The sequence below is a fragment of the Corvus kubaryi genome, unplaced genomic scaffold (assembly GCF_017639235.1).
Source record: "Corvus kubaryi isolate FWS band 111438036 unplaced genomic scaffold, C.kubaryi_AGA036_p1.0 37387, whole genome shotgun sequence".
Lineage (NCBI taxonomy): Eukaryota > Metazoa > Chordata > Aves > Passeriformes > Corvidae > Corvus > Corvus kubaryi.
In genome coordinates, this window is record NW_024581129.1 from 7,861,227 (window position 1) to 7,885,821 (window position 24,595).

A 24,595-nucleotide genomic window follows, 5' to 3' on the forward strand; every position below is an offset into this window, starting at 1 on the left:
GTTGGTTGCCAGCTGGTGAACCATGCAGACAAGAAGTTTCATTCCTAAGTGATTCCTGTGCATTTTCTAAAGACGGTATCTATTTGAGGCAAAAGAACCATACCCTAAAGGGTACTGGCAACAAACTGTGTGGTATTTCCATGTACTTCCTCACCTTCAGGAGGTATAATTGGGAGCCTGGGGGGTTTAGCCATGGCAGGAAGCTGAGCCTCTCCATTGGCATGTGAATTCCCCAGCAGGCTTTGCATTGCTTCTGCTCATGGGACTCTTTGGATGATGCGTGGATTGTTTGTTAACTCTCTCAGTGGCTGCATGTGTGGTTCATGATGAGGAGCATGCAGGTCCAGACCAACGAGTATGTGGAATCTCAGCAAGTTTTCAAATGTGATACATATTTCCTAAAATATTGTAACATATTCAAGATTATCTTATAGCAAATTCTGGCAATTAAGACCTTTTTTTTTGTCACAGGACTCCTAAATCGCACAAAATCCTAGAAACTACTTTCAGGTGACATTTCTACTACTATTTTTAGTCAATATAGCATATGTAACATGTTTAATATTTTGGCACTTTGATGGCTAAATATAGTAGATCTCTGAACACAGTGCTTGGGCTTCCACAAAGAAACACTGTTCTAGAGACTGTGCTGCTGACACTGTTGTGTTGCCCCTTTGTCACGTGACTGTGCTTTTCACTTGAGCAAACTTGCACTTGTAGATTATCACTGTTCTTTCATAGAAGCAGAAGCCCTGTATCTGGTACCTGTGTGTGATACCAGGGATGTACGTGTTGGCCAAAGCTGCCCCATGCTTCGATGATTGATTATTTAAGAACACAGAACTCTAGTACAGACTTCATGGGTTTGATACTTAGAGAGCAGACAAAATATATGAGGACCTCCTCTTGCACTGTTGTGTTCTAGATCTGTAAGTCTTGAGTAATTTGTCACAATGTACAAATGTGATTTGGGGGGATTTTTTAGTTGCACTGAATGTACCAAGAGAGAACAGTTTATGTTACAAATAAATATCCACATGCACTAGAGTATTGGAGCATAATGTTGTGATGTTCAGATTCTGGAATCTTTGTGTCGGGTACAAGTGATTTGTTTTAAATTCTGATCACCTTTATTTCTTCTTCTAGAAGTCGAAGTGAGCCAGTGAGTGGAACATCAAAAGCAGTATGTAAAAACACAATCTCACACTTTTTTTCCTACACACTGCACTTAATTCTAAACAATGCAGCCTTTTATTAACTTGCCAAACGTTAACTTAATATATTTTACAGTAAAACCTAGTGTATGTTGTAAATACATTGTATTTGATTCAGCATAGTAAAAACTGGGTAATGCCATCATTTGCAGAGTTCTAATGTGAATATTGGTATTTGTGCCTAGTAATGCATTGTATTTCATATTGAATATGCCAGAATCTCTCCTGTATGACTCTGTGTTGTACAGATAATGTATGATCGTTTCCAGATCCTGTGGGCTCGAGGTTTGCACACTGAACATGGTACCATGTTCTACATCTGTCTGTCTATAGCTAGTGATATGTATGTTTGTATAGGTTGTTGTGTGCTTTTTGTTTCTTGCAATAAAAACTGTTTGGAGTGTATTTTTTGCCATTTTCACATTGTATCACTTAGCTTTTGTTTTTAAATACCTTTTTTTTGCCTAATGGTTTTTGAAAATGTTATCAAAAACCACTGAGAAATCATTATTGTGAAACTTGGTGCTGTTCCTTACTTTTGACTTGGGGGTTCAAACAAATACCAAGCCCAGCATATCCCAGATGTTTTCAGGACAGTTCTGTGCAGCTAAATGATTCCTTCTTGTGTCCTTAAATATTTGGGTATTTGTTCCTAAAACTGTATAATTGAAGTGATATTGTTTGGGCCCCCCTGAGTACAGAAATGTCTTTAATAGCCTGACGTGAATTTCAATATCGCTGCTACACAGAGTGGTATTCTAAAGTCCTGCATTTGATCTCCCCTCTTTATCTGGTGAAGCAGTTTAGTTCAACAGTCTGCAAATGACAATATGAAACACAAATTTTGGCACCAAGTTAGAGCCTGGGGCATTCGTGGGGTGAAATCCCTGTCACTTTTCTTAACATCTGCCTGCAGCACGTTTTTGGATCTGGGTGACTCCAGGATTGGCTGCTGCTGTAATTCCCAAAGGTTAAGCCTTTCTTTAGTATACCACCACTTGGAATTCACATTTGGAAAAGGGGCAGCATTTTCCTTCAGGTTTGCAAACACTGTTGTTCCGCTGCTAACATATAATCCCACACAGAAATCCGTGCCTGGTGATGGGCTAGATCTTGGTGTGCCACTTGGGTCAGTACTGTGTGCAACTATGCTTTTCCAATAGTCCTTAGAGTATCAAAGTACTATTTGGTGGGGTTTATTTTTCATCTTTATTTTAAGTATAACTGCTTCTCCTTCACTAGACTGGTGTGAGGCATTACACTAACCCTGGATCATTGGTTCTGATCACTTGATCAGCTATTAGGGTAATTTAATCTAGAAATTCCTGAACTCTGGGGCTGTGTTCTGGGAAGAATACAGCCTCTGGTTCCCATGGAAACAATTAACCTCAAATTGATAACTTGCTCTGTGTAGGTCTAAAACCACTAAATGTAACATCCATAATTCTATTGCTGATTGATTGAAATTCCTTTTGGAGATTAATGCCTCTCATTGTGAGTTGGAGTTAGCTGAACTGGCCCAGTGACCCTAGCAGTTAATGTAATGCATTTATGTAAACCACGTTTATAGTATTTGATCTAATTCAGATGGGTTTTTATTTCTTGAAAACAGTTCTTTTTCTTTTTGTTTACTAGCATGTGTATAAACACAAACCACATGTTCATAAATAAAGTTAACATTCTTTTAGCCTCGTGTGTTCCCTGGCATGTCTGTATTACATTGCTCAGTAGCATCTTACCATAAGCTAATGTAGATGTGTCAAAAAAGGAAAAATCCCAGAGTGGGAGGGAAGACTTAGGGTGAGTAAGAACTAACAGCAGGGAAGGAAAAGCAAAGCAGAGCCATTCCCTGGTGTGCTCTGACTGTCCCTGGTCTGGGAGGGTGGAAGCCTTGCATCCCTCTGTACAGGCCCTCTCTCACTGGAAAAGCCCTGCAGCCTCAGCAGCTTCTGGGGCTGGAGACACAAATAGTTTGTTCTTAAAGCTAACTCAGGTCTTGGTGTGGGGGGATTGTTTGCCTTTTTTTTTTTTTTTTTTTAGTAATACACATATTTTTGCATGTATTTCAGAACAGAAGCTGGGTCTTGATGTAGTTGGAGTAAATCTCATCAATTATTGATGGAGAGTAAAGCTGCAAAGTTAAAGTCATTAAGATTTCTTTTTTTAAAGGATACACAAAAGTGTCTTCTTTTTAGTATTTCTTCATTGTCATACTCTTCTGCCAGCTGTCATTCCACCCTTGGCACAGCCAAAGCCAGGGCATGGGGCCTTTCTGCTTTAGGGTCAGTGTCTCAATACCTTCCAGGCTCCTCGGAGGCTGCGGAAGGGCCGAGCTGTCCTTGTTGGTTTAGCACCATCAGGTGCAACTGGGAGCTTCCCTGGCTGAACTCGTAGTGTAGCCAGGCTGTGGGGTTTGGGGAAAGCCCTGTAATTTCAGTGTAGCACTCCAGCAGTGAGATCAGCTTTTTCCTCTTCTTTTCTGTCCCCTTGCCCACTTGGCTTCATGTTAGTTTCTGTTCAGTCTGCTGCATGACATGAGAGTTAAAACATTGGCTGTTGAGTTTAGGGTTTGGGGGTTACTTTCTCTGGGTTGTTTTTTGGGGGGGTTTTACAATAATTTTGCACTGTTGTCTTAGGTTTGCCTACAAGTTCATGGAGATCTTGTTTCTACTTGACTGTTTTGAGGGACTGCCGGGAAATACTTCAATACAAAATTTAAAAGGGAAAAAAAAATAGGCAAAACTATAGGATCATTGAAAAATGGCCATAGGCAAATGCACTGAAGAGTACATTAATTATCTGTTTGCTGCTTTTGATAACTGTTCAATATCACCTCTTTTAAGAAATTAGACTATTGCCTGCAGGTTGTATAATAGCAGCTTCCTAAAAAAATAGAGGAAAGAATTAATAGTTTATTAACTGTTGTGTTTTAGTTCCTGGTCAGTACTAGACCATTTAGCGCTAGAGGTTTCCTAATTTCTTGTTTGTTTCTGAAAAAACCCACAAAATTATAGCTGTGCCCGCCCTGACAGAACACTGGCCTGCTTTTTCACATGTAAAAGAGTGGCATATGGAGCATGAAGCTTCAAAATGCTTGTGCAGACCTCCTTTTGAACAGAACTAGGTACAAAGCATTCTGGAAAGAAGGAGAGGTGAATCTTGTGGTAAGACTTGCAGAGGAATGAAGGTCTTTTTGTCTAGATCTCTGTGTTCCTCTCCAAAGACATATTTTCAAGAGCTCTGTAGTCAGTAATACAGGAATGCTCTGTGTGCTTTCATGAAAACACAGAAGAGAAACAACTTCCTGGTGTGAGGAATCATCTTTTGCGTGGAGATACTTTTTCCAGAGTCTGCTAAAACTGTTCTCTTGAATTCTCCACTAGATTAGGTAGTAAAGAACAACACCTTTTTTAAGGAAAGGTTTTAATCTCTTTGCTGACCTGTTTCATGACTTCTTGGAGAGCTGTTCAGTTCAAATTGTGAATTTTTATTCTACATTTTTGAGCAATTTAGAGGTAATAAGCAGTGATTCAGGTGTCTTTCTGGTATTGTTGTGCTAGCTCAAGTCCTGCTCATGGCGGGATATAATTCAATGTACTGCAGAAGTAACTAGATCGAGTTAACCTCTTTACTTGTGGTAAAACTGCTCTTCAGCACTAGTTCTCTGGCTTTTAGCCTGAGGACTTCATTCCTGAGAGCTGTTCCATAGGCAGCTGGGAGGAGAAGAACGGAGACAAAAGTTCCAGGCTTGTGCTCTGAATGCATGTTTTTATCATCAAGAGTATGCTTTGTACTTTCCTTTGTTCATTTAGCACTGGGCTGCTGTTAAAGATCAGGTTTGGTCTAATTGCAAGGAATAATCTAAATTCTCACACTTTCCAAACTGATTTGGTGGTAGGGCCTGTGGTCTTATACAAGAAATCTGTTTTCATAATTTTTATAGTCTACTTCGTCATTATAAACACCTTTATGTAAATGATTTAAGCAGTTGGTTTTTTTCCAGACAAAGTGGCAGATTGTGGCTGCTGTTCTCGATTGGCTTTTATTTGGGTACTGACAGGAGGGGCAGGGTGTGTGTTTCAGGGCTGCTGGGCCTGGCCTTCATTCTGACAGGCAAATGTGGGTTCACAAAATCATCACTGTGTGCATTTAGAAATGATGAGACATTCACTGATTCATTTACAAACTACACTAATATTAAGTTACCTGGAGTGATACTTCTTCCTCAATTAAACTTAAATAGTTTTTAAAGTCCTTTTTAACTGAAAAATGACGGCTTCCTTACCCTTTTGAAAAAGTAGATCTCCAGTGGGGTTGGTTATTTTAATTTTTTCTCATAAGTATGTAGATACTCTTAAGCCATCATGGATTTGGACTTTGTTTTGAATAAATACAAATTACACTGGGTTGGGATTGCATCTGGTTGACACTCAGGGGGATATAGTGCAGACATTCAGACTATAGTAGTGGTTAACTATTGCTGTGTTCTGACTGTAGAACTTGAATATGTGTTTAATTTTTTGTGAACAGATTGATGACTCTTCTGCATCTATTTCTCTGGCCCAGCTTACTAAGGTATATATATATTCTTGTCAAATACTTTAAAAAGTGTTTGCTTCCTATTTTTAAATTGATACTGTGATCTATAGGTGGATAACTGTTGTAATTGGAAAACCCCCTTTAATTTTTATTAATTTAAAGTATTTATTTCAACTTTAAAATGTGTGTATATTTTGATACTATCCTGTAAAGAGTAGTTCCCAGTTTGGGAAGATAGAAGGGGAGTACCTTATCAGCCTCAGCATAATGTTGCAGTATTACTCATCCTCAAGACACAAAGAAGAAGCTCTTCAGAAGCTGTTTTACCGTTTTTCATACGTTTCATTAATTTTGCGTTGGAAACTAACCCAGTTTGTACAGAAGAATTTAATTGGCTGTAAGTTACGGACATTCCAGGGGGGTGTGACCAGCCACAAGAGAAGCGGTTCTGTACCATGGACAATTGCATGGCTATTTTGAATCCCTAGTCATAGTTACAGACCCATTCTCTGAATGCTGCACAATTCCATAAATTGTGGGATCTATACAGTGGACAACCCGATCTAATTTGTTTGAACGCAGACTGTGTAAATTGCGTAAATGTACCTCATTGTTTATAGGAATATACCAATGTGTATGTGTGGCATCTGAGCAGCTGTGACCTTCTGAAACTGTTGTAATGCCATGTTTTGCTCGGGAACTGCTTGCATTTTTGCTCACCAATGTGTAATTTGTCTGGGAAAGCACTAGTGACTGCACTGTGTGGACAGGCAAGTGCTCAATCACCAGTCCCTAAAGCTACAGGCAGTAGAGTAGGCAGGGCCTGAGGCAGAGCAGCTAGTTCTTTGTCCTCAAAATAAAGGCTGGAGTTTGTTCATTTCTAATAAAAAGAAATCTCTTCCCACTGGTAACTTTTTCCCTCTTCACTACAGAAATTAAACTGTGTACATTTGGCCAAAAAAACCCCGAAAACATTGTATATATAAATATCTCTAGTTTGGAAGGTAGCCACCAAAAGATTTGGTCCCCATTAGTGCTGTCCCTAAATGTGTCCTCGGGTCTGTAACCTCATGTGAAGTTTTACTCTAAAATGTGCAAAGCTGTCCGAGGGGCGGGGCTACACATTTAAGCTTTTGAGGAAATTTAAGTATTTCAGAAAAATGCAGGAAGATGACACCAAGCGGCTCAGCACTGTTACTCCCTCTAACCGCTCAGTGCAGCCCAGCTCAGCACGGAGGCAATGTGTTAACAGTTCTCTGGTGATTATTACTATGTATGAAATGCCATATTTGAATTTTGGTCTATTCCTACTAATGTTTTGTGGCTTTTGGATGTGTTTTGTAAACCGTTTGGGTTCAAACAAATTAGTCAAGTATTATCTGTAAAGCTTTCTGTAACTGTTAATGGAAATGATTTCATAGCTGGCGATCCGGATTCTGTTACTGTGGAGAAACACTGTGTATATGAAACAACCATTTAATAAAATGTTGAAACTAGTTGGTTGCTTTTGTGAATGAATGCATACAAAACCAAACCATGAGTGCTTGAGCTGAGTGATAGGTGCTTGAAGGCCCAAGTCATTTACAGTCACTCCCTTAGACCCTGCTTGTATCTGGACTAGTGTGTAATAAAAACATTTGAACAAATATAACTTAAAAATCGTCTGGCTTCAGTAATTTGAAGATCTAGTTGTGCAGAAGGTTTATATTACAATTTGTGTGTTAAAAGGACATAGTCAACTGGAAAAAAACTGCAGGTTTTGTTCACTGTGGTTAAATCACTTCACAGGAAGAAGTTAGGAGGGGGGAACATGCAGTTTGGACTGCCTGCAGCTCCTGATGATCAAATTTCTGCTGAAAAGAATCTTTTGCCTTGCTGAGGGATTAAGCCTTTCGTCCTTTTAATACTTGTGTGTCTGAAGCTGAGTTTCAGCAAGCAAACCTAACTGCCCCACCTCTGCAGTTCTGTGTCCTTTTAATACTGCAAAATGTAAATAATGCTGCTTGTATCCATCTTAATTCCTTTTCCAGTGGAGAGCTTCTCCTGCATATAGTCTGGAGCTTAAAAATCCTGGATCCAGCGTAAAAATACTGGATATTGTGGTTTATCTACACATAGCTTCAGTCCTCTGAAGGAAATTGGATTGGTTACACAAGTCTTGCTGTAAGGTACAAACAGAGCCTAAGGTTTGAGTGCCCAAGAGTGCTCTTTTCTAGTAGGTTCTCAGGCACATAAACATCATGTCATGGCATAAGGACTCCCCAGACCATCTTCAGTACAAATCTGTTTGGTATAAGCAGCTGCTCTCATGCAAGCTCAGCTAGTGTAGTGCTGCTCTTTACAGGATTGGATGAGTGGTGTTGTCTTGGGCTGTGTGGGCTTAAATGTGTTTCTAATGTGTGTGTCAAATAATTACCTGTTGCACAGACTGCCAATCTGGCTGAAGCCAATGCTTCCGAGGAGGATAAAATAAAAGCTATGATGACACAGTCTGGCCATGAATATGATCCAGTCAAGTAAGTGTTGCTAATGTGAAACTTGTTCTTTGAAATTGATGTGAAAATTGTCCAGATGGTTTGTTTTAAACAAGAGAGACACATTAATCTCTTTTCCTTTTTTTCCCCAAAAACTTGTAGTTACATGAAGAAACCTGTGGGGCCACCTCCACCCTCGTACACCTGTTTTCGCTGTGGCAAACCTGGGCACTACATAAAGAACTGTCCAACTAATGGGGTAAGATTTGGGGGACTTGGAGGGGTGCTCAGTTTTTAATTTTTACCTGGATAGTTACATAACAAACATGTGAATACTCACAGTAAGAACTGTATCTTTTGGTGTGAAATACAGAGGTCACATGGCAGTGTTGCAAAAGCCTTTGGATTCAAGAAAAAACTGGAATTATAAATGTAAAATTTTATTTTTGCTAGGTCAGAGGCACTAAATACTCCCGTAGATCTTTCTATGTGAAGCATTGTGTATAGCTTGATACATCTCAAAATAAGTTTCTCCAAGTCCTGAATCCAGCTCCCTCTGAACTGCTCTTTGGAGGAGGAGCAGGTTTGGGGGATTTCACCCTTAAGGAACCTGTAGTTAAGCCAAAGAATGTCAGTGAGTTCAAAAGATTGCTCCAGCCTCTGGAACACCCTGGCTGTATTTGTTTAGGGAAAAGAATATTTTAGTCCAACATGCTAGGTAAGAGGAGGGGGTTAAAAGCTTTTGTGCTTAAAATAGTCACTGAAATCTCATTTTCAGTGTGGGCCTTGAGATATGTGTGTGTTTCTTAACAGGACAAAAATTTCGAGTCTGTTCCCAGAATTAAAAAAAGCACAGGAATTCCAAGAAGTTTTATGATGGAGGTGAAGGACCCCAACACAAAGGGTGCCATGCTGACCAACACTGGGAAATACGCAATTCCAACCATAGATGCGTAAGTATGGGATTGGTTGGACTGATCCAAAAATGGAATGAGAGAAAGCAGGCAGAAATGTGCGAGTGGCGGTGCAGCCACATCGGCCAACATCTGGAATTGTGGGGAGGAAGCGTTGGCACCGTATCTCAACTTTAAAATCCATGCTGCTGCCTGACATTAAAATAAGGGGTCATGCTGCTCACACCCCTGGGAGCTGGTTAAATGTGAGGTGTGCTGAGACTATTTCTGCAGAACATTTCAGCAGGGTTTGTAATTGGGATTGTTCTCTCTGGGAGCTCATTTTGCTTCTAGTTTGTCTTTCAAAGGTTTCATGTAAAGTGTAATAAAGCAGCTGTTGGACTGTGATTCCCTCCCTCAGATGTGAAGCAGGCTCAAGTTTTCCTGTTGCTATAAACTAGGAAAACACTTGTGTGTGCTGAGCACAGTGGCTGTTCTAAAATACACTTGGTAACCCTTCTGATTTTCTCTCCTGGATGTCTTTTTTTGGAAGCTGTAACACAGACTTCTTTCAGTTAGAAAATGTAATTACTGGGAGACCAGCTTTATCCTGATCCTCCAATTTACATTTAGCCTCTGGCAAAGGAGAGCTGGGATTCATTTCACCTGATATGAGCTGTCATACATTTTTCTAGTCTGAACTGATTTCTTAGTTGATCCGATGAACAGGATAGTTCAGCAGGAGAATTCCTTCCTCCCTCGTCTTGTGTTAGGGCTATAGAAAAGTAGTTCAAATTGAACAGCTGTGTTTAGGAAGGCTGGTGGAGAGGGAGAAGAATTCCACATATTATCTATCTTTGATAAAATTCGAAGCTTGGAAGAGTTTTCCCTTTAACTTTTTTCTTTTGCTTTCCCCACCCTACTTCCAGGGAAGCTTATGCTATAGGAAAGAAGGAGAAGCCTCCCTTTCTACCCGAGGAGCCGTCCTCCTCCTCAGAAGAAGATGATCCTATTCCAGATGAGCTGTTGTGTCTCATTTGTAAGGATATAATGACGGATGCGGTTGTTATTCCCTGCTGTGGAAACAGTTACTGTGATGAATGTAAGTGTTACTGCCAGGTTTGTTAGTTCCAAACAAATTTGATCTTCTGAGAGCAGAAATAGGAGATAAGGAAATTGCTGTGTTAGTTCTATTGAATACTCCAGCGTGTCCTGAACAGGGAAAGACTCTTTGTAGATGGTGAAAAAAAGGCAGAAAGCTTTTTTCACTCCTTAAGTATTTAGTTAAATCCTCTTTACCTGCAGAAGGAAGAGGATGAGGGGAGTGCGTATTAGTGCAGGTGGTTGCAGTATTAGATATTGAATGCATTTATTTTGTCCACAGCCCTTTCCCTCACACAGAATTCTGTCTGCAACTTTGGGCACTTACTGCGGTCTACAAAGAACCGAGATTGAGGCATTTCATCCACATTCTTCCCTAGAGCTGGTTAAAACCTTCAGAACTCAAACCTCCTCATGGTTTTTTGAAATGTGTTTTATTCATTAACATGGAATGACTTCTTGCTGTACTAGAGTGGAAAAAAGACCAGCTGAGATGTCACATGCCAGTCTGCTCTGCATCTTTGCGTATTACCACAGTGAAATATTGACCCTCTGCTGTGTGCTAGAAACTTTTGTAGTATTTCAGAATGGTTTGGGTTGGAAGGAACCTTAAACCTCGTCTCATTCCAACCTCCCTGCCATGGTCAGGGAGGCCTTCCACTAGACCAGGTTGCTCCAAGCTCCGTTCAACCTGGCCTTGAACACTTCCAGGGATGCCACAGCTTCTCTGGGCAACCTGTTCCTGTGCCAATTTTTTGCACTACAGAGCATTTACAGCTTCATGCTTTCCATTCAAGACCATATTCCCCCTTTAATCATATGTTTGTTTTTGTAATTAATGAGAACCAAAAAAGTTTGCTCAGTTTGGCTAAAAACTACTTTGATATTCTAATTATTCCCAGGTATTAGAACAGCACTGCTGGAGTCTGAGGAACACACATGCCCTACCTGCCATCAGACAGATGTTTCTCCTGATGCTTTAATCGCCAACAAGTTTCTACGCCAGGTAATGTGGTGACTTTAGCCTGAACTCTTTGTTAGAAAAATCTATTTGCAAAGAGCTGAAAGGGACAAAAATATTAGTTTAGATCTCCTTAAGCAAGGCTGAACTAAACAAGGCTAAGTTTACTTTTCAAATACATTATCTGTTTTTACAGAAGCCTCCGGCTCATTAGAGACCATGTGGCAAGTTCAGGACACACTTCTGTTTAATGGGATGTCCTCACTTTCAAATTGGGTGTTAACAGCAAAGTACTTTTAATCCCGAGACTCTGAGGTACCAGTCATTGATACCAGAGTTTGACAGGGTGTGTTCATAGCTGTGTTGGTTGGGTTTAGAATTAAGAGCACTTACAGGAACACAGTGATTTACCTCTAAGGTTGCTTTTGTTCATATTTCTACTGAAGTTTATTATCACCTTTTCAAGCATGTTTCCCTATCTCTAGGCTGTCAACAACTTCAAAAATGAAACTGGCTACACAAAAAGGCTCCGTAAGATTCAGCAGCAGCAGCAGCAACAGCAGCAGCAGCAGCTGCCACCGCCACCACCACCGCCACCGCCCCCCCTGATGCGGCAAACGATAACGCGCAACCTGCAGCCACTGATGCGGCCGGCCATGGCCAGGCAGCAGGACCCGCTCATGATCCCACTGGCCTCCCTGGCTTCCCGCTCCGCCCTCTCATCCTTGGGCCCTGGGCCGTCCATGGCAGCTGGGCTGCCAGTGAATCCGTCTTCTGTGGTTGTCTCTGATCTCCCTCCAGCAGTGTCCCTTTCTCTCCGTGGGGAAAAGCCAGATGGACCTTTTCGGTAAGGAAATGTGGAGATCAACAGGAATATAAAAGAAATCAAAATGCTTAGGTTAGATTTTTCTTGAGCTTCCCATCTAGTACCTTATGTATCATTAGTGACAGCTGCAGGTCGTTGTGGAAGTTGTGATTTTGTTTTTACTTGGAATGAGGACACTTTGGTAAGTAGAATCTGTACCTCATGCAAGAATTTTCTTGGCAGTATTTCTGTTTGGTTCTGTTACCAGTCATTCAGCGAAGGTTTGCCCTGAAGGAGGGACTGTTTCTGATTTGAAGTGGCCAGTCATTCCTAGAGTAGCCATTGAGTTCCATCAGACCTCAGTGTCTCATTAATTTCTCTTTAGTACTGAAGAAATAATATTTCCATGCAAAAATCTGTACCAGTGTTAAGGGTTATATCCTTTAATCCTGCTGCCTTGGATGCATGGAGCCACTGTGTCCAGAGGGCTGCCAAGCTCAGCTGTGCCATCAGTACAAGGATCACAATTCAGAGGAGCCTCTAAGGCAGTCTCTGAACCAGCACAGAAACATTTTCTAATGGAATTTCAGTTCTTGTATCTTCCAAATATTTTTCCAGAGAGCTTGCTCTCTGTGTGGCAATATCCAAACAGACTCCTCAGCAGTGCTTCCTCTGGAGCCTGCCAACTTCACAGGTGTAAATCTGGTGATTATTTTAAAATATTTTTTTCGTTAAGTGAAATCAGCCTTTCCTTGGACTTTATATTTCAAAATATGTATTATATTTCACTTCAAAGCAGAGTTTCAATAATAAAAAATGTGTTGTTTTTGTAGCGATGCTGATGCTGTTTTGCCTCCTGCTCTGATGACTGCTGCTGAGCTTTCCAAATCTTCCCCTTTATCAATCAGCAGTTTGTTGGAAGAGAAGGTAAATTTTATTTCAACTCATACAATGGTTCTTATGTTCTAGTAGAGCTTGTTTTGTGACTGTTTGCATTTATTCCCAAGGGCTATCAGGTTCCTGTACTGAGACAACCAGCGATACCAAGTCTTCTGGGCCCTCAAGGACAATCAATACCCACAACTGGTAGGAAACTACAATTTTAGAATTTCTTCTAAAAAATTGTCTTCAGATAAACTTACTGGGATTTTTTTTTTTCCTGTCCCTGCTGCAACAGGTCATCCAATGAGAGCTGGTGCACTTCGCCGGCCAGGCTGGGAACTGTAAGTATTCAACAAAAATTCAATGTATTACTAGTTGTAACTGGTTAAATTAGTCTGTAACACATCACTTAGACAACAGCTGATTTATAATGAAATAATAGTTGTGGAGAATACAAGTGGTAATTAATTTTCAAATGGCTTAATTTAAATTAGCTTTAACAAAGGGGACCTGTGCTTACAGTGAGATTATTGAAAAATAAAACTCCAGTACATAATTGAAAAGAAGATTCTGAATAATGAACACTTTTTGAGGAAACCAAAATTACATGTAAAAATCAAATGTAATTAAAAGATCGGATGGAAAAGCACCCTTTTGATTACTGACTGAATAGGGCTGAAGAAATTGATTTCCCAGTAGAAATCAGCCTCCAACATTCTTTCTTTAACAACTTAGTTGATACTGATTGAGAAAATTATTGAAAAATTAGAGGCTGTTATTTTTATGACAGTTTTATATTTCTGCAGTTTAGTCATCTCAAAATGCCAACCTGCTTTTTCTCATTGGAGAGAGGAGCCTGTTTATCTGTTATTGCAGTGTCAAATCAGTCCTCATTTGTTAGAGATTTGTTACAGCCAGGTTGTAAGGGTCACTGTTTTTATAAAGTCAGAAAGATAAATCAAAACAAAATCCAGGATCCATCCCCCAGATTATCTAAAATCTCAAATCCACTAAATAAGAAAAAAAGCAGTTCAGAGACAAGAACAGGCCAAATACACAGGAGCTCAGGAAGCAAATGTGGGAGAGCTTAGGAGAGGTCTGAGAGGTGAGTTAATTCCTGTGCAGTGCTTGGAAGCTCGGGACTGTGGAGATCAAAGTGTATCCAGGAGGGGCAGAGGAGCAGTGGGTGCTTGGCTCGTGGGAGATGGGGGTCTCATGGCAGCGTCGCCCACAGTCCCAAAGCTGAGTGTAAGGAGAGAATGCTGAGGGAGCTGCTGGGGCGAGGATGTGCAAGGCAAGTACGAGGCGTCCAGGACTGAGTGTAGTCTCAAGTGACCAGAAAGCCGGAGACCAGTGAGAACCAGGAGTGCTCCCACCGTGCTGCTGCTTCGCTTTCCTCTGTACGCTCAGGGCAGGCTGTGACAAACAGTGACACGTGTTTTTGGGTTTCTTTAAAGTTCAAATCGAGGACGCCCGCACAGTGACCGTGCCCAAAGGACTCAGGCCCCATCACTGCCAGCATCAGCACCAGTCTTTGTGCCTGTGCCTCCACCTCCCTTGTATCCTCCACCACCCCATGCACTTCCTCTTCCTCCGGGGGTACCACCACCACAGTTTCCTCCTCAGTTTCCACCTGGGCAGCCTCCATCCGCTGGGTACACTGTCCCCCCTCCCGGATATCCCCCAGCTCCTGCAAACATGTCATCAGCTTGGGTCCCAACAGCAGTGCCAGCGGCTCATTCAAACACCATCCCAACGACACAAGCACCTCCTCTCTCTAGGGAGGAGTTTTACAGAGAGCAACGGAGGCTTAAAGAGGAGTAAGTATTTGGCTCGCTAACGTTGCCTTGTTTTCATGTCTGTATCGGGGGAGCGTATTGGACTGCGGTTACGCTAAAGTGCGTCTGACCTAAGCAAAAGGGACATAGTGTTTCTTCCAGTATACTTTTTCATTGCAGATGGTAAATATGCAAAGCTAAACCAAGACAAATGTAATTCTAAAACTTTTCCTAAAACCTGTAGGAACTGTTTTTGCTTAAATAGGATGTTCACCTTTTGCATTGCATGCAGTAAACATTTTCTCATATTGGCCATGTTTTGTTTCTTGATGTCTTTTGTAATAAAGGTCAAACTATAATTGTAATAAAGGTCAAACTTATTTTAACAGGGAAAAGAAAAAGTCCAAACTTGATGAGTTTACAAATGATTTTGCTAAGGAATTGATGGAATATAAAAAGATTCAAAAGGAGCGTAGGCGTTCATTTTCCAGGTAACTGCTTTACATGTCCGTAATGGAGAAGCAGATTGTCTAGAGGAATCAGGAGGAGTTCCACTCCACCTCCCTGTCGTTAGATGGATTGGATGATTGAGGGATGAGCAGTGGCAGGAGTGTCATATGCAGGTTATTGACTCCAGTGTGGCAGAGATTGCAGGTGACTGAATTAGCATTGGGCAGCAGGCACTAAGGAGTGTTAAGGGTCTGTTTTGCTAAGGTGTATCTGCAGTGGTGTCCTTCACTGCATGACAGCCCTGAGGAGGCCAGGAACAGAATAGCTGTAAGGGCTGGATTTTCAGTGTCTCGCTATTCTGATTGTAACCAAGCACTCCAAGCAGTTTGGAGGAGATAGGTGAGAGAAATTGTCCTTATTTCTGATTTTTTCCATCTCATGTGGATACATGAGATGTTTGAACCTGGACTGCAGACTGGGGGCTTTCACTTGTTTGTTGACATTGTTAAACTTTTCTTGGGAATTAAAAGCTCAGACTTACTTGTAAGGAAATCTGAAATTGGTGAGGGACTTGGAGAGGAGGAATGATGCTAATGAACTTATGAATCATGTGAAATGATTCATTAAAAAGTAGTAGAAGAAAAACATGAGGGTAGCTGCTGTTTTCTGTCCCCAGAAATCCCTTGGGCAGGAGTAGTTGTTAGCATTGCTGTCAGGAGATTTCCCAGTCATGGCACTGGGGCATGTGACTAGAGACTGAGGTTAGAAGCTTTTAGATGGGATTTTTCCTGGAATGCCATCACTTGCCTTGGCTAGAGCTGGAGGGATGTGCAGGATGTTGGGACACCTGCCTGGCAGTGTGGATTCCACAGGCCTGTCTGTAAGTCCTTTGCAGTATTAGGATTGTGCATACTATCCAAATTCCCAGAAAAGGGTGAAGATAACTAGACCGAGCTGGCGTTTTAACATTGGGCTTTGCTGTCTTCAGGCCAAGTGGTGTTTTCTCAATGTCTGATTCTGCACTGTAGCCACTCAGATTTGCTCTTTTTGCATCTTACTGCAACAAAAATGATTTGCACTGCATGTGGTTGCCAAGTAGTGACAAATGTGCGTGTTCCCGTACCAGTAGAGGCCAGTGTAACCACCTGAAATCTGTCTGTAGCTCTGGTAGCTCATGTGATAGAGTGAGTGGAAGTGGACTGACCCTTCTGTGTGTTCTGACACTAACAAAGCAGCAGCTGTTCTGTCTTGTGAGCAGAAACTTTTACGTGTTATCAAGTTCTTCAATTTGCAGTAGCTTTATGTCAGCAGCTGAAAGAAGCTTTGACATAAGCATGTGGAGAGGAAAGAAAAAGTAAATGTGGGAGGAAAAGATTTGAGGAGAATGACTGTTAGGAATTAACTTCATTTATTTTTTTTGTGTTGTGTTTTTTTAAGGTCCAAGTCACCCTATAGTGCTTCATCTTACTCTAGAAGCTCATACACCTACTCCAAGTCACGCTCAGGTTCGTCGCGCTCCCGCTCCTACTCGCGCTCCTTTAGCCGCTCCCATTCCCGCTCCTACTCGCGGTCGCCACCGTATCAGAGACGAGGCAAAGGGAAGAGTCGGAACTACCGCTCCCGGTCACGGTCCCACGGCTATCACCGCTCCCGCTCCCGCTCGCCCCCGTACAGGCGCTACCACTCCCGCTCCAGGTCTCCGGTGTTCAGAGGCCAGTCCCCCACCAAACGGACTGTCCCGCAGGGCGAGGCTGAGCGCGAGTACTTCAACCGCTACAGAGAGGTGCCCCCGTATGACATGAAGGCTTACTATGGCCGCTCGGTGGACTTCAGAGACCCCTTTGAGAAGGAGAGATACAGAGAGTGGGAGAGGAACTACAGAGAGTGGTACGAGAAGTTTTACAAGGGCTATGCTGTGGGCACTCAGCCCCGGCCTCCGGTGAACAGAGAGAACTTCTCTCCAGAAAGGTTTGGCCCGCCTGGGACCAGACGAGAGAATTCACCGTATGCTCGGGGACGGAGGGAGGAGTATCCCGCTGGGCAGAGCCACAGGAATCGTAATATAGCTGGAAACTATCCTGAAAAGCCTGGGAGAGAGAGCCATGGCATCAAAGATCCTACAAAATCAAAAGAGAAGGAGGTGGAAAATCCACTGGGAGATGGCAAAGGCAATAAACATAAAAAACACCGGAAGAGAAGAAAAGGGGATGAGAATGAAGGATTTCCCAATGTTGAGCTGTTAGAAGGGGCAAGAAAACCAAGAGAGCCAGTTCCAACAGAAGATGCTAAAGCAGACTCTCTATTCATGCTGCCAAGCAGGGATGATGCCACCCCTGTAAGGGATGAGCCCATGGAAGCAGATTCCATTGCTTTTAAACCAGTGTCTGAAAAGGAGAAAAAGGAGAAGGATAAGCCAAAAGCGAAGATTGAGAAGACAAAGCGGAAAGTTGAAGTGGCGGCTGCTCCGAAGAAAGACAATGTAGCAAAACCAGCTAAAGCTTCCCAGGAAAAGGTAGACCCTGATCGCGAAAAATCTCCTCGAACGGAACCTCCTGTGAAAAAAGTCAAGGAAGAGCTGCCAAAGACAGACAGTGTTAAAACCTCTTCCTCTCAGAAGGATGAGAAGGCTGTTGGTACCCCACGGAAGGCTCATCCCAAAGTGGCAAAGGATCACCCAGAAACCAGACCAGCCAAGGAGGAGAAGGCAAAGAAAGAGCATCCTAAAGAAGCCAAGGTAGAGAAGCCCTCCAGCAAGGAGGATAAGTCAAAAAAACCTGCTGAGAAGAGCAAACTATCTGATGCCAAACCTGAGAAAAGGAAAAGAAAAGCAGAGGAAAAGGTTGATAAAGAACATGAAGCGGCTTCCACAAAGGCCTCTAAACCCGAAACCGCAGAATTGAAAACATCGCCCAAGGGGAAGGCTGAGCCCGAGGGGGAAAAAGGAGAGTGGACACCAGAAAAGGATAAAGCTGCTTTTCTTAACAACCCGTCCAAAAAGATTAAACTTAACCGAGAAACTGGAAAAAAGATTGTGAGCGGAGAAAATGTGCCACCTGGAAAAGAAGCTGTGGAGAAACCTGAGCCCAGCAGCAGCAAAGTTAAAGCGGAAAAGGCAAAGGGAAAAGCAAGAAGGAAAGTGACGGCAGCTGATGGCGCTAGCTCGACTCTTGTGGATTACACCAGGTACCTCAGCAGTTCTTTTCCTTTTCTTTCTTTCCTCCTCTGTGCCTCCAGTTCTTTATGGTGCCTAATGAAAGGAACAGCTGTGCTAAATGTGGGAATAATCCATAATCTTCCTTGTGAAACTGTACTTGGGTCAAACTCTGATGTTGTTAAGGAAAACAAGCAGTTTGTACTACACAGGAAACTGGTAGGGTTAGTTCATTGGTGATGCAAACTCAAAACATTTAAGACATTTGTTGGAGACTTAAGATAGTGTCTTGGTAGTCTAAAAAGCTTTTAAAATGTCCATTTTTCTAAGGAAGAACACTGGGACATGGGGATAAAACTTTGGCTGTCTGTACCTCTCCATAATTGCTTGCTTTCATGTTGAAAGAAGAATGGATATCTAATTTATCTGCCATTGGGAGAAATAGGACATGGAGGAATTACCAGATCAGACAGTCCCTAATCTGATAATCTTGTGTCTTTGTTAATTAAATATATAGTAGCAAGATACTAAATTAATTGATGGCTCATAATCTCAGCCTGTGGACTCAGCCCTTCTCTTGTCTGTTCCCGTAATTGAACATCCTTAGGAAAAATGCTGAGAATTTAGAATTGAAACACAAGCCGGTTTATAAAATGTTCTCAAAGCTGGCTGTGTGTGCATCTCGTTACTAATGTCTGTGTTTTTCCTCCCAGCACGAGTTCCACTGGGGGAAGCCCTGTAAGGAAGCCTGAGGAGAAGCCAGACACCAAACGAACTGTCATTAAGACCCTGGAGGAGTATAACAATGACATAACAGCCCCTGCTGAGGATGTCATTATCATGATCCAGGTCCCTCAATCCAAGTGGGATAAAGATGACTTTGAGTCTGAAGAGGAAGACATCAAATCCACCACCCAGGTGCCCCCAAGTGTAGGAAAACCTGCCAGTGTTATCAAACCTGTGAGTGCAAAGGCACCAAACCCTCTCAAACACACTGAAAAGGAGACAGAGCCTCTGGAGAAAACACAGAAAGCTGCAAAAGAGGTGAGTTACGAAAGCACCCAACATGATGCCAAGAGTTCAAAAAGTTCCGTGTCAAGTGAAAAAGGCAAAACCAAAGACCGGGATCATTCTTTGTCAGACAAGGACAGTTCTGAGAAGAGGAAGAGCAGTGTTCAGCCAGAAAAAGAGCACTCAGAACGTGCAGCTGAGCAAGGAAATGGAAAAACTATATCTCAATCTTCCAAAGATGGCAGATCTTCAGAGAAACACGATAGTGGCCGTGGCTCCACTGCGAAGGACTTCACTCCCAACCGAGACAAGAAGTCTGACCATGATGGCAGCAGGGAGCATTCGAGTTCCAAGCGCAGGGATGAGAAGAGTGAATCAGCACGGAGGAAAGACTCCCCATCCCGGATCAGAGACTCCACAGCAGTGCAGAAGAGCAAACCGAGAGAGGAGCGTGTGGAGCCGCCCAAAAAGGGCCCTGTGGAGGCCAAGCGGAGCAGCTACAGCCCCCCGCGGGAGCGCAAGCCCACGGAGCACAAGGCTGTGCATGACTCCAAGCGCCCCGCCGAGGAACACAAACCTCCGGATAAAAACCCGGGGAAAGAGAAGGAGAAAGAGAAAGAGAAGCATGTACCAGAAGTCAAGAGCAATAAGGAGAAAGAGCCAGGTGGGAATAAACCACCTGTGAAACAGGACTCGCCAGAAGTTAAAGTGGAAAAGGAGAATGTGGCGGGTCAGAGCGATAAAGGTGCGGCGAAGCCAAAGCCGCCGGTGAGCAGCGCCGCACGCCTCTCGTCTGACCTCACCCGCGAGACCGACGAGGCCGCCTTTGTGCCAGACTACAACGAGAGCGACAGCGAGAGCAATGTGTCTGCAAAGGAAGAGGAGGCCGCAGGGAAAACGCCCAAGGAAGCGAAGGAAAAGGCTGTGGATAAGGTGAAAGAGGAGGCAGCAGTCCCGGCTCCCACCGAGCAGACGGAGGTGGGCAGGAGCCAGAGCCAGAGCAGCCCCAGCGTCAGCCGCAGCCGCAGCCACAGCCCCTCCGAGAGCCAGACACGGAGCCACAGCAGCAGTGCCAGCTCAGGGGAGAGTCAGGACAGCAAGAAAAAGAAGAAAAAGAAAGAGAAGAAGAAGCACAAGAAGCACAAGAAACACAAGAAGCATAAGAAACATGTGGGAAATGAAACAGAATTGGAAAAGAGCCAAAAACACAAACACAAGAAGAAAAAATCGAAGAAGAGCAAAGATAAAGAGAAAGATGACCAAAAAGTGAAATCTGTCACAACATAAACCGACAGATAATGAAAAAATGACTTAATTACTAAGTCATCTGTAAGAATTTTGTTAAAATGTAAACGACTTCAAGCATTGTAAATAATGACATGAAAGGCCCTGTGCTGCACTTAAAATATTGCTGCTTGATTATTTGATTTTTACATCAGAGCTTTATAAAAGTGAACATTTTGTACAGAATTGTGAGTTGTGACCATGTAACATGAAAGGTTTTGCTGGGGCATCTTCTTTTTAACCACCATTAATTAGTTTGGGTGGAGTTTACTGTACTGTGAAGATTTTCACATTTGGGTTTTTTTTAATTGCCTGGCAGAAGCAGCTGGTACCAGTTACCAAACACCGGCGGATGAAATGCAGAATACATTACATCCCTGTTATGTCACTTTTTGATTACAATAAAAAAGTTTTCAGTAAATGACCAAATGTGAGATTTCCAGTGGGAGTTGCACGTAAGCAGGGAGCATCCCGACCCTTCCCATTCCTGGCAGTGTCCAAGGCCAGGTTGGATGGGGCTTGGAGCAGCCTGGTCTAGTGGAAGGTGTCCCTGCTCAAAGCAGAGGGGTGGGATTGGGTGGGCTTTCAAGTTCTTCCAGCCCAAACTGTTCCAGGATTCTAACAGTAGTGCCAGAGAAAAAGCTTGCTGGGAACTATTGTGTGGGAAAAATAACTTTAAAAGGGGTTTAATTTTTAAAGAACTGGCAGGACCTGCCCTGGTGGAGGGTGAGGTGCTGGCGGTGGTGTGCTGCTCCATGTGCCAAGGAGCTAGGAGTCTGTAGGGTAGAATGTGGGATGTGGCCCCAAAGCTGCAGCCCCTCTTAGAACTGGCACTGACTGCTTAAAGTTGCACGCGAAGCTGTCACGTGGCTGCTTTGTTCCGGTTTGTTTGGAAAGCTGTTCCTTGGGCTTGGAACTGTGTGGTTGTTAAGGTCCCTTCCAGCTGAAACCAGTCGGGAATTTGCCTGCACACGTTTCCCCACAGGGGTTAAACTCCCTGTAATTTGCGTTTTCTCTTCCAATGCTGCTCCAATGTTGATGTGTTAAAGAGAACTTTTTGGTTGATGTTGGATATGGGGGTGACACCTGATGGCCCTGATATGTGGGGCTCTGAAGGGGCAGGACAGGGAAGCCTGGAAAGGCAGGATCCTGCTCTGAGCAGTGACAGGAGAGATAGAAGATGGAAATTATTAGCTGGATAATTTAAAGATGTAATTTTAACAAAGACGTGGCAGTGGGGGTGTTGTTCAGCTATCAAAGCCAGCACGGGGGGGAATGGGTGTGTCATTAAGGGCACGGTAGCCCCATGACTACTGGATTGAGCAGTGACAGCCCTTGGCTGTGGGATTTGCCCAGAGGCTGGTGTGGTAGTGCTGTATGGGGAAGCAGCACTTCCTGCTGGCAGAAAGTGTCACCTTGCAGGGGTGCTGTCCTGAGGGCTGAGCAGCACAGACATGGTAAAATAGGGACATTCATCTTGGTTCTACTGGGGGTGAGCTGGCACCTCAGACATCCTGGGTCAGAGATGGTGCATCCTGAAAGGTAAAACAAGAGCACACCAGCATCACTGGTGGATTTCACTGCCAGGACTTTGCCTTTGTGCCTTTCATGTCAGACCTTCCTGGTGAATTCCAGGTGTTTTCTTCCCAAGAAAAAGCAGATTCCCAGTTCATCTGCTCCCATTTTTTGCTTTCCGGAATGAAAAAGCACAGGTGGGTGACAGTGTTACAGGTGCTTGGTGGGGATTTGCTGTGTGTGGGGCAGGGTGGGAGCGCAGGAAAAGCACCCTCAGAGTCCTCCTTGGCACAGTCTGTGCTTGTGAGGGTGAGGCTGGAAAACAGGATTGATTTTGGACTTCTCCATGTGCTTTGGCCTAATGAAATTGAAAATTCAGGAAACAGGGAAGTGGGATTATTGAGCTGGCATGTGTTAAGTGCTTTATTATTGAGATTCAAGTTAATGAGTAGACTTGCACTGAAATCAAATTCTGAACTTTTTAGTGGAATAGCTCCATAAACCCAGTAATATGATTATTTTTATATAATCTTGTGCTGGAAAGCTGTTGTTGAAGTCTGTCCTGATGCCCAATTCAACCTGGTGAGGTGTTGAAGAGGTTTTGTGGCATGGCCGTGCTGTGCTGCAGCCCTGTGCCAGTGTTTGCCTCAGGATGGCAGGCAGAGGAGTCTTCTTGGGTGTCAGTCTTTCATTTGGCCTCCCTGTTGTATAATCTTGGACTCTAGTTCAATTAAAAGTGAAATGTTTTGGTGATTTCCAGCCTTAATTTAATTCCCTTCTGTGCAGAATATGCTGTAAATTGATAAAGCTTGAAATCAGGCACGGCAAAGGCAGCACAGGTACTTGGCACTGCCATGTCCAGGGGGGCATCAGGTTAGGAATAACGGGATGGCTTTGGCCAAAATCTGCCTTTGGGGCTGCTTTGGCTAAGGATTTGGTGACTCTCCAAGCATTTACTTGCAGCCCGTCCCCGGGCTTACATGGACCCCGGTGCCCCGGCCTGCCGGCCGTCCGGGTGCCGAGTGAACCGCGGTGCCCCTGGGGACAGTCCCGGCTCCGTGGCGAGTGGTGGCACCTTGCAGACCCGTCGCGGCTGTCTTGATGCACACGACAATGGAGCAACGCCGCTGGGCCGTGCCGGGCTCCTCTGGGCAGCGGCGGCACGGGGAGGGTTTTGGAGGAGGAGGAGGATGGTGATGAAGAGGAAGATGCTGTGCGGAGCTCGGGCAGTTCTGGCATGGTGCTGCCGGGCACGAGGGGACAACGCGTCGCTGCCGAGCCCGTGACCCGGTTTCCCTTCCCACGGAGCGAGGGCTTCGCTCGCAAATTCCAAGCTCTAATCCAGCGCCGCTCCCGCGCCAGGCTGCTGCCAGAGCCCGCCCCGGCGGGTCCCTCCAGACCGGCTCTCCTCCTCTTCGTCCTCCATGGACATGCCCCCGCGAGCTCTGCCAACGCCCGTGCCTTTGAAAGGTAAATGAGAGTTGAGTAATTAGCGATGGTGCATTGAGGGGCGAAATTCCTCGGGTTTTATTCCCATCAGCTCCGCAATCGCTATCGTGGGTCCCGGGCTGGGGATGTAGATGGAGCAGCTCCGGCCGGGTGCCCTCTGCCCCATCACCCTCCGTGGGACCGGGACAGGATGAGGCTTCGCCAGCGTTTGTCCATCCACTGCGTGTGGGTGTGTCTGTGTGTGCACACGCCGGGGCTGCTGTCACCCTTTTGTGAGCGAAATGGCTGTTTGGTAGCAGCGAGGGAGGGCTCCTTGCCAAGCTGCCTAATTAAGACTAAGCATATGCAGATTCGCCTTGTTTTCGGCTAATGACAGCTGCAAACAGTTATTTGTCGGGCTCGCTGGCGCTGAGTTGGTGACACGAGGCCAGCGACGACTGAGTGATCTGGCCGTGCACAGCGGCACCGCGGCAGAGGGTGTGAGAGGCACCGGCCTCCTGGGGGCTGCTGGGGCTCAGCCCGTGCCCTCGGTGCTCCCCAAGGGACCGCGCAGGTCAGCCCTGCCTCGCAGCCTTGGCATCGCCCCCAGCTCCTTGATTTGGGAGCTGCCAGAGAGGCGATGTTTTGTTTTGTGTTGTTTTGTTTTGCTTTGTTTTGCTTTGTTTTGTTTTGAGCGTTGCCAGCAGCACAGACATACCGTGATGTTTTCACAGGAAAACAGATAAAGATGTGTGCAAACGTGGGTGACATTTGTGGTTCCCCAGCCAGCGGCCTTCAGCAATGCTCCGCCAGCTGAGAGGCGAAGCAGAGACCGAGGCGGGAACTCCCTGCCCGCAGCCCTGCCCCGAGGGCAGCTGGCAGCTCTCCAGAATCCCGGGCTTCCTAAGGATGCCCTCAAAAAGAGCGTGTTTTCATTGGTTTATCATTATTGTGATTATGCTGATGGAAGGAGAGAGCCTTGCCTAGGGCGGGAGGCCTGAGCTAACAAAACTCTCTGCACCGCGGATGAAGACACTCCACGTTGTTTAGAGGATGCAGGGAAATGAGGACATGGGGGAAAGTCACCGTGCAGATATAATTAAGTCCTG

General features: G+C 44.3%; 1 protein-coding gene across 1 annotated transcript in view; it reads left to right on the forward strand.

Moving 5' to 3' along the window:
* Nucleotides 1–20,967, forward strand: part of RBBP6 (RB binding protein 6, ubiquitin ligase) — a gene marked incomplete at its 5' end in the record, with an annotated part of 27,578 nt that extends 6,611 nt beyond the window's left edge. Inside the window, 16 exons of the mRNA XM_042037759.1 lie at nucleotides 472–510; nucleotides 1,147–1,183; nucleotides 5,745–5,789; nucleotides 8,181–8,269; nucleotides 8,390–8,486; nucleotides 9,041–9,180; nucleotides 10,050–10,222; nucleotides 11,124–11,227; nucleotides 11,668–12,029; nucleotides 12,821–12,914; nucleotides 12,995–13,073; nucleotides 13,165–13,210; nucleotides 14,327–14,689; nucleotides 15,037–15,138; nucleotides 16,535–18,280; nucleotides 18,962–20,967. Coding sequence (XP_041893693.1) covers nucleotides 472–510; nucleotides 1,147–1,183; nucleotides 5,745–5,789; nucleotides 8,181–8,269; nucleotides 8,390–8,486; nucleotides 9,041–9,180; nucleotides 10,050–10,222; nucleotides 11,124–11,227; nucleotides 11,668–12,029; nucleotides 12,821–12,914; nucleotides 12,995–13,073; nucleotides 13,165–13,210; nucleotides 14,327–14,689; nucleotides 15,037–15,138; nucleotides 16,535–18,280; nucleotides 18,962–20,546 — 5,101 coding nt within the window. The remainder of the gene's footprint in view (nucleotides 1–471; nucleotides 511–1,146; nucleotides 1,184–5,744; nucleotides 5,790–8,180; nucleotides 8,270–8,389; nucleotides 8,487–9,040; nucleotides 9,181–10,049; nucleotides 10,223–11,123; nucleotides 11,228–11,667; nucleotides 12,030–12,820; nucleotides 12,915–12,994; nucleotides 13,074–13,164; nucleotides 13,211–14,326; nucleotides 14,690–15,036; nucleotides 15,139–16,534; nucleotides 18,281–18,961) is intronic.
* Between the last annotated feature and the right edge of the window lie 3,628 nt (nucleotides 20,968–24,595).